Source organism: Passer domesticus, chromosome 1 (genome assembly GCF_036417665.1).
Source record: "Passer domesticus isolate bPasDom1 chromosome 1, bPasDom1.hap1, whole genome shotgun sequence".
NCBI lineage: Eukaryota > Metazoa > Chordata > Aves > Passeriformes > Passeridae > Passer > Passer domesticus.
Genome location: NC_087474.1, coordinates 65,539,639 through 65,557,558, shown reverse-complemented (window position 1 = coordinate 65,557,558; position 17,920 = coordinate 65,539,639). Strand labels below are relative to the sequence as shown.

Here is a 17,920-nt window from a genome sequence, read left to right as displayed (position 1 = left end):
GGAGAGGAAGATCTCTGTTCATGAGGCACCTCGGCCCCAGGCGGTGAAATTTGGGGGGGACTGGTGTCCCGAAGTTGAGAGACTGCTGCTTTTGGAACTGGGTGGGGCATCCTTAACAGGAGTTAAGGATGCTTTTAGGGTTCTAAAAGCAGTCTTGGTCCATGTGCAGCGGTGAGAGCACTGGACATGGAGGGAAGAAGTCACAAGGGCAGATGTCCTCCGTGCAGTGCCATGAATGACATGGAAACACAAGAGGTTTCAATTGTGTTTCTGGGGGAAGGCTATGGTGCAAGGGGAGACTCCTTTCTCTCCCTGATGGACTTGAGAGTTGATTATTTGAGGGGTGATGATGGATTATCTCAGAGATGGTAACGGTCTGGAAATCTATGGTGTTATTTCATGCTGTGGAGAAAAAGGGGAGGAGGAGACATGTATTTGGAGGGCTTTCATTCTTAGTTTTGTGTCTGTTCCTTTTAGATGTTGTAGTTAATAAAGTTTGTTTCCCTTATTCTTAAGTTGGAGCCTGCTTTGCTCTGTTCCTGATCACATCTCACAGGAGCCACTAGGGAAAGTGTATTTTCATGGGGGCACTGGCATTGTACCAGCCTCAAACCATGACACGTTTATTCACTAGGAATTTGTTCTTCAGCTTCACTCACCAGAAATGGCATCAAAGCTGCCATTTTCTTTGGTAGTCTCTGCATTTCTGTTAATGTGCCAAAACCAAACAGTTTTGCCTCAACTTTTGAGTTTTGCAATATTGAAGGGGCCCTCTGGGAAAAACAAGTGTTTAAACATAAGAGGGCACCTCCCTACTGAATAGCTATTTACTTTGTGTTGAAGAGCACAAAAAAAAATCTCAGTAAAAGTCAAACATCCTGTCTCATCACATGACATGGGTGCATACCAGAATGTTGGTTATTTATTGCCTTCATGGAAACATTTATTGCATACATGGAGACACTTTTCAGATACTTTCCTTTATGAGAATAAAAAAAGCAGGAGCAAACCAGTTTATAAATACTTGGCAAATTTTGACTGATTGTTGTTGATTACAGTTACAAAAGACTAGAAAATTTGGAAAGCAACATTCCTGACACATAGCGATTTGGATTCACTGAGCCCTACCCAATTTGGATTAAAAACATAATTTTTATGCCAAAGCTGTTTCTATTCTAATTGTTGAAGCACCACTGAGCAAGCAAAGGTAGTTTGCTGGGGAAAAAAAAAAGCAGCAAGGTTTTGTTGAGAAATAAAGCAGATATTTAAATTTCTAAAGACTAAACCAAGGTCCTTCATTTGTCATTTTAAGAAATTCTAACATGCCCATGTGCTTCTTTTTCCACAGACTGTAGAGTTGGAAGACAAAAGAGTGCAGAGGGATTTAGCAGTTAAAATAAGTGAAACGTCTTAAAATGGAACACTGAACAAGAACCATGTGCATTTCTGTTGCCAAGCCACTGAATTCAGTTGAACCAAAACAAATACTATTTTGGCCAACAATGAACTTTGTGTTTACCAGTTTTTTTTATTTAAAAAAATATTAAAATCCTGTATCTCAGGCAACTGAATGCCACACACACAAATGGCATTTTCTTTCAAGAGTAATTTTAGCGTGCTATCAGGATACTTAGAATAGACTAGAGATGAAGCAGTCAGACAGTGCAAAAGGGAGAGTAGCATTCATCTGTTCTTCCAATAATTCACCTTTTCTATTAAAATGAGTTCATGTTCTTTAGCAATATATATTATTTTAATATTTTTTTATCTTAATGTCTTCTTAAAATCTGATTTAATTTTCAGAACACTTCAGAACCCAAGCTTTTACCAGGATCCACTGTCAGGTTTCATATAAATGGATGGTTCCTATTCAAAAGAGACTTGCATATTTTAGCAGGAGGGAAGTGTTTAAGAACATTATCTCTCATGCACTATTCCAAGTAATAGTCCAATAGTAATAGGCAATTATCACTGAGAACTAAAAATAAACTCCTCAACAAAAGACAAATCAAACCTTTACCATTTACCTCAATCCCTCTGGTTTGGGGTGGGGGGAACTTTTTTCAATACTATTTGTCATTTCATATCTGAGAGAGATTTTGGAAGATACTACACGTGTGGCCACAGATATCTTGCTATTTTGCAGCAAATGAACAACCTTTTTTAAATCCATACACATTTATTATATGGTAAGTGACACTTTAAAGGAAAAAATAAGAGTGCTCAGAAAGATCAAAAGTAATTTCTGTTCCTGTCTATCATAAAAGTTCTTCCTGACTTCAAAACCACAGGAAAAGCAATGGCAACTATGTCAGACTTCTACATGGCAGTGGGAAGACCCGATTCTTCTGGTTCCAAATACTACATTTAATTGCATACTTTTAAATCAGTGTAACAGAAGTCTCTGTGCTAATGTACTGCTCAAGGAGGAGGAAATCTGATATAAATTGAAAATTAGGACCTAAATATAATTTTTCATCTATTATGGAGGATCACTTCCCAAGGGATCTGAAAAGAAAGTATTTATAAGAAGAAATGCAAATAATTTATTGCTTTCCAATTGTCAGAATATTAAGAATGAAGGACAAGGAACTAAATTCAGATAATAAACTGAACATAGCCTGGCTATTCAACACCTATGTACACAATCTTATTAGCAAAGGATTCAAGATCATTTAAAAGGCAGTTGCTTATGTCCATAATACTGTATCATGCCAGTAAATCAAGAGCCTTTGGGTATATTTTTCTTTTATCATGTCTTCCCATCTTTTGTTATTTTGGTAATAAAGCCAAATAGTTGTACCATTTCAAAAGAGATACTACTCTCTTATTCACTTCTCATTTCTATTGGAACACAGCAACTTGGAAATATACATTCCACACACATATACCTACAAAACAATTCATATACCTACAAAACAATTCAGAAGGCTATGCTGTAGCCTTCCTGACCACCTTGGTAAGGAATTTCATGGGCCCACATTTTTTGAAATTAACAAAAAGGTGTATAACTGTTATATAAGAATCATCTGTCACACTAACATCTCATACTATTCCTACTGAAATTCCTGTGGGAAAACAGGTACAAGTAAAACCATGAAGATGAGCTCCTACATAAGGCTATGGGTTTAACTTAATGTACAGTAGAACTGAAAAAGGTGCTCTATATGACACTTCCCTGCACCTTAAACATATCACCACTTATGCAGTTATGCACATTCAAAATGTACCATGTATTGCACCTTTATATTTTCTAAAGTACAGAAGAGATTCTCTCTCAGACTTCAGGATTACAGCTAAAGGCCTCATATTCTAAGGTTTTTGACTTTGATCCCATTCTGGATGTGAAATCAGCATCTCATCTTAGTCGTCTCTCACCTTAGTGAAAACTGGGATGCAATACACATTTTTAATGCACAAGCATGATACTAAACATCTGCACAGACCCTAAAGAGAAGCTTGTCCTGGTGTTTATAACTCTTACACAGAAGATGATCTAACTGCACTATATTTACCTTAAGCAGCAGACTAAGCTCAAACTTGTGTTAAGACCCCATCCTTAAGAGAAAAATACAGCTATTGCCTGTGTATGTGTTCCTTGTGATCTTTTGCCCAGCCTATGCAGAAACATTGCTCTGCCTGCAATTCTCCTATTGAATATCATAAGGTAACAGTCTGTAACAGTCTGCCTCATAAATATTTACTTGAGAAAAGAATAACTATATACATCTCATCTTGTGGTATATTTTCTATCTTAAACTTAAGGCTTTTTTTTTTTGCAGATGTACAATGAAATTCTTACTATCTATGCTATCATATCATATTTCTGTTCTATCTCAGGTAATTTAAAAAGTACCCTGCACACAAATTAGATATAAAAATATATTAAATAGCATATATGACTTCTGAACAGCAGGCAAGCAAGCTAGTTATACTTGTAAATGGGGTCTGACCAACTCTTATCGAAGATATGGGCAGCCTACAGTTCTGTATCTTCCAACGGAATGCCGCCTGCGTGTTTATCTCTGCTTTCAACTTCCTGTACTGTTGTAGTTACCTACAATGCAATGCATGATGATGGGAAGGTCAAATCCATCTAACCAATCAATCTCAGCAATTAAAAAATATTTGACATCAATGCATTGCTTGTTGAGGGCTAGGTATATGCAAAGAAGGGGGAAAGAATGGCAGAGGGAGGAAGGGAAAGGAATCATAAATTATATTGAAACATCATGGGTAGGAATTATAACATCACCTCCAGTTAAGATTCAGTCTCTCTGACGTTATTTCTAAAAAACACTGCGCAGTCTCATCCAACTCTGATGACTCCCCGTGGAGTGGTCTACCTGCCATGTGCATTGACTGTTCTCTTTCCACTCTCTCTATTCCTCCAGTTTTCTGCAGATTGGAGTCTGCTGTGCATTAGGAAATACTCTTATTACAAGAGTGAGGCACAGGAAGAAGGTCAAGCTCCCAGTAAACTTCTGCCCTCACTGATGTGGTCATTAGATGGTCAATGTTGAATCCAAACTAAAAAAATCAATTGAAACTGAACCTAGAGAGCAGCTACTTAAGTATCCTAGCTTCATGTGTCTCTCATTTGCTAACAGGCAAGGTGTTAAAAAAAAAAAGTCAGGAAGTAGTCAGTAAGAAGTCAGGACTGCATGTGCACTGATGTGTGCAGCCACAAGTGTAACATTCTGAGTCCTTACATGAAAACTACATCCATTAAAAGCACAGCATTCACTCAAGCAAAACCTCAGGAGAGCATTCACACTGCAGTCAGAATCTGAAGGCAGTACTGGATGTTTTCATCTTTTGTACATGCCATCTGATACAGAAAAAAAATCTGTAAACAAGTTCCATTTACAAAGGAAGATATGAAAATAGGCACGTCCTTTACTGTTTGTTTATTAACAGCCTGGTGCATGTTCTGAAACACTCCAGATAACATAGTAGCCAAAAGCTACAAAGTCACCATATAATTTTGTTCTTAAAATTCAATATTAGAATTCCAACTAGAAGCTTTTGAACAAAGAGAAGTCTCTGGGCAAATTTACAAGTAATTTCTATAAATCAGTTGTGTCTCAGTTCATTCTGTGTATTGACAGGGATCTCACTTAACTACTACAGCTTTCTTTCCTAAATTAGAACCACTGATGTGAAATAGGGAAGGGTAGAAAACTACTTTATACATCAGTATAATGGCATTAGCTTCAAGAAAATGAGGTCTCCTTTCTTCTTTTGAACACTCTGGAACTGTTGCAAAAGGTTTTGCCCTGGTCTAATGTAACAAAATTACTCACCTTCCCCATCAGGGCTCATATTTTCATAGGAATCCCAGTGTATTAGTGGGTCTGATGTATTGTAATCAACTATTACTCCATGATCATTCTGAAGGTGTTCACATCCTAAAATGAGACGTGTTTCAAACCAAAAATTATCAGTCACATATGTAATTATATACACACACATATGTATGTATATAGCCTTCTGACAAACATTTGCTTTCTGAATGGCAACACCCTATTCTGAAATGTAAGAAGGAGCAAAAGGGGAAGAAAGGTTAAATAAAACAGTTTAAAAAAAAGAAAAAAGGTTAATTTATCATTCAGAGAATTTTATCTTGAGCTTTTTGATTATGATGTAGGCTGATAACTTGGATCAGTCCCTAAACACAACTAACAAAGACGGTCCATCCAGCCCTAGAGGGTCAGACATGATAAAGAGCTTCTGAGAATGAGACCATGAGTATCTATAAAGATATGGTTCTAAAGGAACGATAAAATTAGACTTTGTTACAGATTTCATTCTGATTCATATAGATTATCATTCTGATACCAGAGCAATTTATCACTAAGGATGAACAGGAAGAGCTGAAAACTGTGACTTCATGTCCCTTCCAGTTCCCCCAAGGTGGTAGCTCTGCAGAATCTGAGACTAGACAGCTGGCTTTCAACGTGTTTTGCTGCATTTAAGTATGCTCTGCTGAACGTACCTGGAATTTTCAGCAGTAACTCATGTTTTTGTGCCCTTAACAAGGCATTAAATAATGTTCAGGTTTTACATGGATACAGTGAGGAATTTAGGCATAATCCAGTGATTCAAAAGCAAAGCACAGGCATCAAGAATTCATGACCTTGAACCTGGCTTTGATACTGATACAAATCAAACAGACAGTCTTTTCTCTTCTGTCTAGATTAGGGAACAAAGAAATCCTCAGTTATCAAACCTTTGGCTTTGTAAACACACTTGCTTTGTGTTTACAAAGCAAGTCCCACTGTAAATTTTTCTAAAGCAACAGTATTATGCACATACTGTGACATTTAAAACAAAAATAGTTACAATTAGGACAAGAATGCTATGGTCCTGTACCTTTATGTACAGCCTGGAAAAAGCCATCTATAGAGCATTTCTGTGATGACATTTGTCACAAGGCAGATTTATAAACTTTATTATTAAATATTCAGGGATCTTATATTCTTGGCAACTGCATTCCTTCTTAAAAATATCACAGTCAGTTATGTTAGAACACTGTGTCCAGCTTCAAGCTACAGAATACAAAAATTATATTAATAAACTGAAGCAAATTCAGGGGAGCATGACCAGGATGCTCAGGACTGAAAGACTTTCCCTGTGAGGAAAGCCTAAGGGGTCAGGGCTTCAGTCTGGAGATGAGATGGTCTTGACAAGGAGCTGACAGCAGCCTCCTGAAGGCTGCAGAGGAGACAGCCAGTTTGGAGCAAGGCAGAAGGAAAAGAATATTTGAAAATTATTTGAATAATTTGAATTTAGATAAATTTAGAGTCAATATAAGAAAAAAATAATTCCACTGTGAGGACATTTAAACAGCCCACCCACTGAGGCAGTGATGTCTCAGTCCTTGAAGTTTTTCATTATTTCACTGGACAAAGCTCTAGGGAAACTGGTCTGATTTCACAAATGAGCCTTGTTTCAGCAGGGGGATGGACTAGAGATATCCTGTAGTTATTCTATAAGTCTATAATATTTTCAGATGTGGAAAACTCATTTTGCAGAAATTGTAAGTAAGTATTTCAAGGTGTCATCAAAAACTGGGAAATAAACTCTCCAACCAATTCATAGGTTAGAAAGCCAACATTACCAGTAGCGTTGGCTGCATGGGGATTTCTCCTCAAAGCAGGTACTCCCAGTAACCTAACAGACCAGGTTATATTCCTGAAACAAATACATACTCATCACATTTCCTGAACACATGCATATATGCTAATTATTTCTGTGGACTTATTTGGATGTGGTTCCAGATTTTCTGATAAATCTTTTTTTTTGAGAGTATTTCAAACATGTGGTGATGTCATAATGTCCTTCTCTTATCATTCTTTGTTCTGATAGATGATCCTTATTCTCAAAACTAAGATTTTTACTAGTACATATTAATCATTAATATAAGTAAATAAGGAAGCATTAGCTGGCACAAGACTTGTCAGTCCCAGATGTAGAGAATTAACACAAGGTCATATTTATCTGTGGTATTTGTATTAAGCACTGTATGGTGCAAAACTAAGCATTAACCATAATAGAAGGATCATATACCATTGTGCTAAAGTTAAAGAATTTTTCAATGTCTTCCCAGATCGCTAAATAGACTTCTTCTTAAAAAAATATAACTTGTTTAGTAACAAAGGTGAGCTGCTCTTCCTAGCTAGTTAATTCCTCAGACAGCAACTGAATACAAATATCCACTTACTTAGAACCTTACTTTTCAACAGCTTGAAGCCTACTAAAAAATCCACACCTCTCATGTGTCATCTAAGGAAGGGAAACTTGAAAAAAAATTTGGTCCTTTTTTAGACATGTTAACTGGCCTGTCTTCAAACATTTACTGTCCAGAAATGCTTAGAACAAGCTAGACAAATTAATTTATAAAACTGGTTTTCTTTTATGGCTTTCAAACAGGCTAAGTGAGATTTTTGTGCTCAGTTGGACAGAATCCAACTTCTTAGTGGCTATGGCCATAATTTTCTAGATTATCAAACTCGTGGAAAGGAAAAGGAGGAAAAGATGCAATTCACAGGACAGTGAGGACACTGAATGGGAATATGTATGGGACAGACAGTTAAGAGTATTTGGTTTTCAATCAGTCTTAGGCAGAATCCACACTTTTTGTGACACCATAAAATTATTAAGTACATATTCATTAACAGAATTAAGCTGCAATGATATGCATAATCTTAAATTCTTATTTCAATTAAGAATTATCACATAATCTTAAACATATTAAAACAGAATTTTGGAAATGTGCAGAATATCTTAAAAGCCAACTTTGAAGCAGAAGCATTTCCAAGAAGAATACAGCTGTATCTCTTTTTATGCTAAACAGAAGACAGTCCAAACTTTAATACTACAAACATAATCAATTATGACAACATCCTAAAAAGGTTACGGGATAGGCCACTGCTGTCACTTATGCTGAGCCAAACCACCTACTATCTATGTTTAAACAGATACATTAATGTTTTCTACTAGTTGTAGCAAGTGTTCTGGTAGAGCTTTAAGACAAAATCTGATGACTTCTATGCTGATATAAATGCAGAGTCTTTATTAACTTTTCCAAATTTAAACCAGTAACTAATATAATTTAATGAAAAAGTAAAATTTTATATTTTTAGAAGATAAGTGGAAGAAAAGAGGAAAAATATTTTATTTTTTAAAAAATGTGTATTTCAATATGATTTATTTCAAATTAAGCATATTTCTGGTTCTCTATGCTCACCTTGAATTTTCTCTGGAGTTCCTGAAAACACTAATTCCACCTTGCTGTAGTCAGGGAAACGGTCATCTAAGAAAAAAGGACAGGAATTCAGCAAGATGTTTCCCAGGAGAGCAGTTTCAGAGCACTCAGAAATCAGGATTCTCTACAGCTGTCTATACATGTACCCTCATCACTCTTCCCTTCCCACTTGCAGCTTAGTGATCTGCTTTTAAAAGCCGTATACTTTGTGCCAGAGCCACACATTCTCCAGAAAAGACGACATAAATGCCAGCAGGAATTTTGCTTGCTTTCTAGAACAGTCAAAAGCAGAAGAGATGTGCAGTTCCTAACCCCCTCTCTAGACAGTAGACAGACATGACTTATAAAGAAAACACACGCAGGAAAATTAAAATTGTTCCGCATACTGACTAAACCACAATACTCGACCACAAAACTCTTGGTATCCTTATGCTGCATGCTGCAGAAAAATATGCTTGATTTTAGTTTGCTAGTAACATAGACTGAGGAACTTCCAATCCTGCATATAAACACAATAAAACTAACAATATGATTTGGAAAATATGAGGACTAGTGTGACACATTTTCAAGTGTGTCTGAAAACTTTGTGTCCATTCTTTGATATTCTGAAGCATATTAAAAGACTCAGACTATGTCACAAATGCATTATCAGACTTTATGACTGTTTTCATCAGCCAGAATAGATAATTATTTAGCTCATCTTACTTCCTTCAACGGTGACAAAGAAAGTCACCATTTAAATGAGGGAGAAGGTGATAAGGACTGTGTAGGAGTATCTGAATTATTCTGACAAGTTAACTTGCTTGAAGAGCTTTTCCTGTCATTAGGGTTTTACTGGTATTACACACTACAATTTAACTAACTCAAAGCAGTCTCCCTTTCCCCAAAAATAAGAAGGGGGGGTGGGGGGGTGGGGAAGAATCCTTTTGAAAACAGATTCTGAAGATTTTGAACGGATTCTGAAACAGATTTTGAAAACGGGTGCTGAAGAAGGTCATCACATGCATATGCTTGCACACCTGCACATATACACATCCAACCAACCACAGAAGACAAGTACCTTTGTTGGCATTATCCAAATCTTCTTTACCAAACACCAAGCCATGTCCTCGTATAGCTCCGGTGTGAAACTGAAGGCGAAAAATCACATCACGAGTAGCTGACCTGTATTTTTTGTGATAACACTTTATCTAGAAAGACAGAGCAACGTTTTACGTCAAACAGTATTTTCTTACAATTCTGAACAAATGTGTATATATTACTTGCTAATTAAAGCAGCCACAACACAATTTATTGTAGACACCTCTGATGTTTGAACAAGCAGGGTATGTATTATTCAATCCTTTAAGATTACACAGGCCCAAGGCAGGATACTTCTAGATATGTAAAAAATAATTTTTTTAATATGTAAAAAATAAAATTATTGTAAAAAAGTCATCACTATTTTCATCATTATCAGTCACCCAGCAGTAGGTTATGAGCCAGAATCACAATATCTGGCAGTACAATACTGAAATTCTGACCTGTATACAGACTTCTTCCCTACCAAATTAATGAATTTCAGCACACCCTTTTCAAAATAATTGAAGAATATGAGGACTTTTTCAAAGCAAGCCTGCAAGCTGATTATATCTATTTTAGGACTTGTAAAAAACCTTCTCCAATTATAGGATCTTATTTTAAATTACTGCAGGAAGTTGATTGAAATTTGAAGTTTTCACATCTTGGCTAGAACAAGAACTCTACCAAAACATCTAGTATGACTTTCAGTAGCTAAAAGTAAACACCATACCCATTCTCTAACACCAGCTTCCCTTAGACAAAACCTATGGATATTTTACCTATTAATTCTCTGACTCTACTGTCATACAAAGGCACTCACCATTCTTATAGGAATATAAGGAATAATAGGCAACCTTAGTCACAGGACTGAAAATTTTGTTATACTATCCTGATTATATCAGGATTTTATGATAAAGCAGATATTACTGAAATGCATTAAAAAGAAAACAAATATCATTTTTATTAAAGTCAGAATAAGAAAAGCATCCTAGATAGAAAATGCCAAACAATTGAATAGCATAGAGTTATTCAAATGAAATAATGCAACAAAGATGTAAGAGCTTATGAAGGATGCTTCTGAAAGTTGGGGTTAAAACACAGTTATGAAATTCTTCTCACTACCGAATTTGAAAAATCTAACATAAGATGTTACCTTCTAGCCTTCATTATAGTAACCTCATGATATCCTAAATTCCAGAAGTTAATCAGCACTCACCATATACCTGGCACACAGGACAACATCTGAAATATTTCAGCCCATATACCAGAAATGTTTTCTTGTCACACATATTCCTAAATCATTATAAGGGCTGGGTGATTCTCTATGCATGTAATCTCTATTTCATCTGAAAGCGAGGAGATTGGTTGGTTTTTTAAGAGAATCACCAACAGTGTATTGGCAATACCAGGCAAAATAGTATTTGCTTCTTTTTTTAGACAGTGCTTTACATGCACTAATTGTGTAAATTATGTACACACTCCCGTTAAAGGGATCTACTTCCTTTTAGTCCAACACAACTATCAGCATGACCTGACTACTTTAATTACCAAAAGGTAAGGTATGAGTAACAGCTTGACTGTTTGAGTCAATAAACAATTGCTCAATCTCCAGCATGCCAAGCAACTCTGTAAAGAAAAAACACCATCATAAAGGATGAAAAAGGCAAGTTTGCCTAGAAGTCAAAAATGGACAGAAACAGAATTAAGAGAGCCCTAATGAGAGATATTAGAACTAGCCTGTTGGATTTTTTTTTTTTTAATCTAGAGATGGGGCAACTGAGAGGCGTTTTAAAAACTTTTATTCCATTTTCAGTCTGCTGAGAAGGTTGAGACAATACAGATGTTATGATTCATGCCATCACAATCAGAAGCCTACTATTACTTAATTACAATACACTAAGTGTTTCTTGGCCTGTCAGCTTTTTGCCACACTATGATGTAGATGCTTTAAAGCTAATAATCTAAAAATACCCCTCATGGGTCTCTACAAATCTATTTCCCACATTAACCTGATCCAAAATGTAGAATTGATATGAAAGTAACTGTGAAAATTCCATGTAATTGCATTATGTGAGCAAAAATACTTGAAAAGAGCATCTTTAAGTTTATATACATTCATCCATAATTTAACATTTTGGCTTTGCACAGTTGTTGGATTTACTCAAAATGTACTGTCTTTTACATAATCTCATTTATAAAAATGCTGAATAAAAGAAGGAATTCATTCTTCTTTCTACTTTCTAATTCAAAGTACCAGCCTTGGATTTAACCTAGATTAGCTTAAAATTAAATAATTTAAAATTTTAATTAATTTAAGTTAAAATTAACTTAATTTTTGCCCCAAAGAACTTACTTACAGAGAATTGTCATTTTAATGAAAATCTGTTCTCTCTTACATTCAGTAATATTTCACCTCTATATCCAGAGACTAAAAACATAGTTTAGTGCTCAATATGCATAATAAACTTTCAATGAAGTCTAAGCATAACTTTCAATTCTGCCTTCACTAACTCTTGATGCCATAATCAAGAATTAATGCAAGCCACTGTAATGTGCTGGAAAATTCCTATACGAATTTGCAGATATCAGTGCAGCATTTCAACAGCTTCATCTGTTCTGTATGACCACATGCTATTCACATGATACAAACAAATTCCCTAAATCTAAGACAATAAATGATATTTACTTTTTAAAAAACAAACAAACAAACAAACAAACATGCATTTTAAATGCACGGAACTGGAGGTGGAGCATCTTACAGATCATTACTTTTGTCTAATACCACTGAAGATTTTGCTCAGTCATAATAAAAAAAAATCTAAATTGAGGTATTGAAATGCTGAAAAAGACACTGGTTTGCTCAGAATTATCTAAAATAATAGCACAAGATAAAGGAAGATTATCTCTTTTAAAGTGATGCATTACTGAAAAGCTACATGCTCTTTTTCCATTCTAAAATTTCATTTGAGAGATACTGAATTTATCTCAGACTGATTTCTGTTGTGATATATTCCATTTCCTTAAGCACCAAAAGTCCTGCAAAAACTAACAAAATGTCATTAATTTGAAACTGTCTCAAACTTTCAGAGTATGCCAATTTATAATAGTATATTTAAAAATTGTTTCTCCCTTTTTCAGTGAAAGAACAAAATGACAATATAGAAAACTGAATGCGGAGGGAAAAAAAAAAATAATAATCGGATACCTAGGACACTGTTATGTGGATGGGTAGAATGTAAGAAAATAGAGATAGTAATGAAGGTAATCTCATCTCTAAGGAGTTACAGCTGTGCTAATTATCAAGAATTAGGAATCGGCCTTCCCTTAACAGGCCACAGCTGGATCCAATGAGGAGGGGTATTGTAAAAGCGTAGGTTTGTTGGTTGTGCAGAGGAGAAGAAGAAGTCGTCAGTGCTGTGAGGAGCTGCCCATGAGAAATCACCAAGAAGGTATGAAACCTTTGCAATAAGATGACAACAATTGGTGATGCTGACGTGATCAAGGACCCAGGATGGTGCTGGGTTCTCCCTGAGTGGCAGCGTGTGCAGCAGGACACAAGCTGTGTGACAGAAGTGGCAAATGGTATGGCCACAGCAGCAGCTGGTGCCTCAGCAATAGCATGGCCGCCAAAGAGTACAGAGGGAGGTTTGCCAAGTCACTGCTACATGAGCACTGGAACAAAAGCAACATGTAGCTGTGAGAGGTAGAGTCAGAGCTGCATAGAAAATATGTAAGAGGAGCCCTCTAAAATTGCATAGTGGCCACCTCCACAGTAATCTGACGTGATTGGGAGTGGGCTGGCTGCAGGGTGAGGTGCAGCCAGAGATGGAGCCCAGTGTAGCAATGAGAGCAGCAGGGGAAGCTGCTTGTTCTGGACCTGACAAATTTTGACACCTGAGGTACAGGTGAGCCACTGGGGACACAATGAGAAATAACACATGGAGTGCAGAACAGATTGTTTTATATACATGGAAAGAAGTTAAGACTGTGAGATACAGTGTCAAAAAGGGGGCAAGGCAACTGCAGATTTGGCTGCCACCTGGAAATCACTTCATAAGACTTTAAAAGAATGGAAAACAGAGCAAGACAAGAGAGGCTTTCAGTGATCAACTAATACAACAAAAACTGTAGTAGGAAGAAGAGAATTATTAAAGCAGCAGTGGGGGCTGGGGAAACAGTAGCTCTATTATTTAGTGTGGTGTATTTGTTTGCTGATGAAACATGTGCATTTTGTTTGTGAATTACAAGTATGAATCTTTGATTAGGCATAAGTGTAAAAGTTTATCTTCCATAAGCATAAGTTTATATTCCATAAGCACACTTGGCAGATGCTGGATCAGTGTTGTTCAAGGTTCTATGGCTGTAGATGAAGTTATGTGGCTGTTGATTATCGTAATATATAGCCTTTAACTTATTCTTGTGAGTTGCCTTATAAAGTTGTACAGCTGTGGATATTGTCAATATTCTAGAGATATAATTACAAAGGTTTCTGATTATATGTAATGTAAGTTTGATTAATGATATGTAATGTAGGTTTAGGTAAATATTTCAAAGTAAAAGTGAAAGGGTTTCTGATGATATGTAATGTAAGTTTGGGTAATGAATTAAAGTCAGCACAAACGTATTCCAAAGTTAAATAGAAATTACACAAAAAATGATTGTACTAGGTTTATTATCTTCTGCAAAAAGCCCTGCAAAAGATGGTAAACACAACATTATTTTAACTCATTATTGTGAGTTAATCTTCACAATTAGGCATGGATCTAAACATTTTGATGATAAGTACTGTGGGAATTTAGAGAATTAATCAAGTCTATACTGTGGAAAAGCAAAACTGAATTAGAATTTAGATACATATACTTTCACTGTGATCTAGAAGTCTCAGTACAAGGGTTTTTGGTTGTGAGCCTTAAGTTGATGTTCTAGATTGTAAAAAACAAAACTAAATCAAAACTTAGAAACATATGTTCTTACTGTGATATGTTGCCTGAACATTCATATTACTGTTAGTCCTAAGTAATATATGCACATATGTTATAATGTCAATTTACTTGAATATATCTACAGAAACTGCAACTTTGTAATTAAAAGAAAAGGGAGAATTGTAGATGGATGGAATGTAGGAAAATAGAGATAGTGATGAAGGTAATCTCACCCCTAAGGAGTTACAGCTGTGCTAATTATCAAGAATTAGGAACAGGCCTTCCCTTAACAGGCCACAGCTGGATCCATTTAGGATAGGTGTTGTAAAAGATTAACTGGTCAAAAAGTTAGATGGAGTTTGTTGGCTGTGCTGAGAAGAAGGAGGCAGTGCTGAGAGGAGCTGCCCATGAGAAATCACTAAGAAGGTACAAAACCTTTGTAAAAAGATGGCAGTACTGTTATGGTTTAGGAATGGTATTCCCCAATTCGATGCTCCCACTGAAACACTTTAAACCACACACCATTAGACCACACCTTCTCCCCAACAGCAGGCTGAAGAGAATTGGAGGCACAAAATCTAAAGATGACAGACTGAGATAAAAGCAATTTACTGAAAACAGCAGTGAAATAAGACAATGAACAGTAACAGCAACAATACTAACAACAGAGTGTTGGCTATTGCAAAAATTAAACCTGTGTGGATCAGGATATTATCCACCCCTTATTCTATGCCGTCTACATCGTGCCCAAAACCCGCAACTTCCATCTATAGACACACACAAGCACAGGTATCATTTCCATAGCCACTGGCCTAATCCCTCCAAGTTGTCTGTTGCATTCATTCAGTTTATGACTATCACTTCCATCTTTTCTAGGTATCTTCTAAGGCAGAAGGGCTGGTGTGCTGTTGAGTGGTTGTAAGCTGCATCAGGAGCTCGTGTCTGGTGTATCTGGAGCAGTCCATTCTCACTGTTCATGGTGGTGATGGCATATACTGGCAGTGTCATTCAGCAACCAGCATTATACAATTTAATATTATGGTTCTCACCCAAAAATCAAGTCCCCTTGAAATGCCACCACATTTCCCCTGTACCTCTGCATTACACACCAAGTGCACCCAGGTCCCTGAGTAGAAACAACCCCATGGATGTGTTTGCCTTTGCTTGAAGCAGAACTAATTCAAACTGTCTTGCCTAACAGATTCCTCATGCTTCCTCATAAAGGGTCTTTATTCCCTTATGCAGGATGTGGAGCTTTTGTTTGGGCAGGACCACCTCAATTGGTAGAGTTCTCATGTTCTCAGTGGCCTCCACTACATCCCAATGTTTGAATGTCCCACCATCCATTGTTTTCAATACGGTTTTAACAGCCCATTGTACTGTTCAGTTTTCCCAGAGGCTGGTGCATGATAAAGAATATGCTATATCCACTCCATACCACACTGTCTGGTCCAGGTGTCTATGAAGCAATTTTTGAAATCAGTTCCCTTGTCCGACTCACTTCTTTCTTGGGTGGCATGTCTCCACAGGACTTGCTTTTCAAAGCCCAAGATGGTGCTGCTGGCAGTGGCGTGAGGTACGGGGTACATTTCCAGTGGTTGCTTCCACCATTGTAAGAAGGTAGTGCTTGCCTTGGTGGGTGTGCCTGAGTGTGATGCAATTAATCTGCCAGACCTCCTCATATTTATATTTTGACCATTGTCCCCCATACCACAGGGTCTTTACCTGCTTGTCCTGCTTGATTGAAGCACATTTCACAGTTATGGATAATCTGAGATATAGAGCCCGTGGTTAAATCCACCCCTCAACCACAAGCCCATCTGTATGTTGCATCTTTTCCCTCATAATCTGAGGTGTCATGGGCCCACCAAGCCAGAAATAATTCACCCTTATGTTCCCAGTCCAGATCCACCTGAGACACTTTAATCTCGGCAGCTTGATCCCCCTGTTGTTGCAAGGTTCTTTGGCAGCCTGACTCTTCAGCATCTACATGAGGTACTTTTGCAGCCAACTTCTCTATCCAGGTAGCAATGTCTTTATATAATTCAACAGCCCAGATAGGTTTACCTCTGTGCTACCAATTAATCTTTTTCCACCGGTACAGACACCCCCAGAGAATACTTGCCACCATCTACGAGTCAGTGTACAGGTAGAGTGCTGGCCATTTCTCTCATTCAGTGATACCTAAAGCCAACTGGATGCCCTTCAGCTCTGTGACCTGACTTGATCCACCTTGTCCCCTCAATAGCTTCTGCAACTTGCCACATAGGACTCCATACAGCAGCTTTCTGTTTTCAATGTATCGCTGCAATATTGTCTTTCCATGGACAATAAGCAGGAACTGGTAAAGAGAGCATATTGCTTTCATTTTCTGGTGCTGATAATGGAGTGAGGCCTCCTCAGCACGTCACCTTCTCTTCCTGCTTCTCTGATGTTACTACAAAATTTTTTTCCTTCAGGCCAGTTTGTGCTGACTTCCAAGATCTCTGGGCAATTCGGGTTTCCTATTCAAGCTAACCATTTCATCAGCATGACACACTCCATGAAGCGTCAGTGGCATGTGTGAAATATCCTTTTAACATCTAACCCAGCACTGGCAGTTGAGGTGCCAGGAGGAGCTGTGCTATGATGTCAGTTACTTCTGAAACAGCTCAAACCCCTTCATAAGCTGCTAGGATCTCTTTTTCAGTAGGGGTATAGCAGGCCTTGGATTCCTGACTCTGAAACCCTAGGGCTTGTCCTCAGGTCTCCCCAGATACCTTTTGCCAGACACTTCAGGAAAGACCATTCTCCCCAGCTGTGGTATAGAGCACACTTTTCACATTTTATCCTGTCCTGACTGGTCCAAGGGCTACTGCATGAGCATTCTTTGTTTGATTTGTTCAAAAGCTTGTTGTTGTTCAGGACCACGCTTAAAATCATTCTTCTTAAAATCATTGTTCTTCACTTGATAGAGAAGTCTTACAATCTAACTGAAATCTGAAAAATACATCCTCCAAAAAGCTATATCAGCTAGGAAAGCCTGTGTTTCCTTCTTGCTGGTTGGTGGGGACATAGCTGCTGTTTTTATTTGCCTATATCCATTGGAACTTGACAACACTCATCTTGCCATTTTACTCCTAAAATTTGAATTTCCTGGGCAGGTCCATTGACCTTACTCTGCATT

At 37.2% G+C, this 17,920-nt stretch overlaps 1 protein-coding gene across 22 annotated transcripts in view; it reads right to left on the bottom strand.

Annotated features, from left to right (window-relative positions):
- TNS3 (tensin 3) overlaps positions 1-17,920 on the bottom strand; it is a 206,930-nt gene that overhangs the window by 79,704 nt on the left and 109,306 nt on the right. For all 22 annotated transcript variants that reach the window (XM_064421580.1, XM_064421582.1, XM_064421583.1 and 19 more), the window contains 3 exons: positions 9,831-9,960; positions 8,753-8,818; positions 5,307-5,411 (listed from right to left, as the gene is read on the bottom strand). In XM_064421580.1, the coding sequence (XP_064277650.1) occupies positions 5,307-5,411; positions 8,753-8,818; positions 9,831-9,960 (301 nt within the window). The remainder of the gene's footprint in view (positions 1-5,306; positions 5,412-8,752; positions 8,819-9,830; positions 9,961-17,920) is intronic.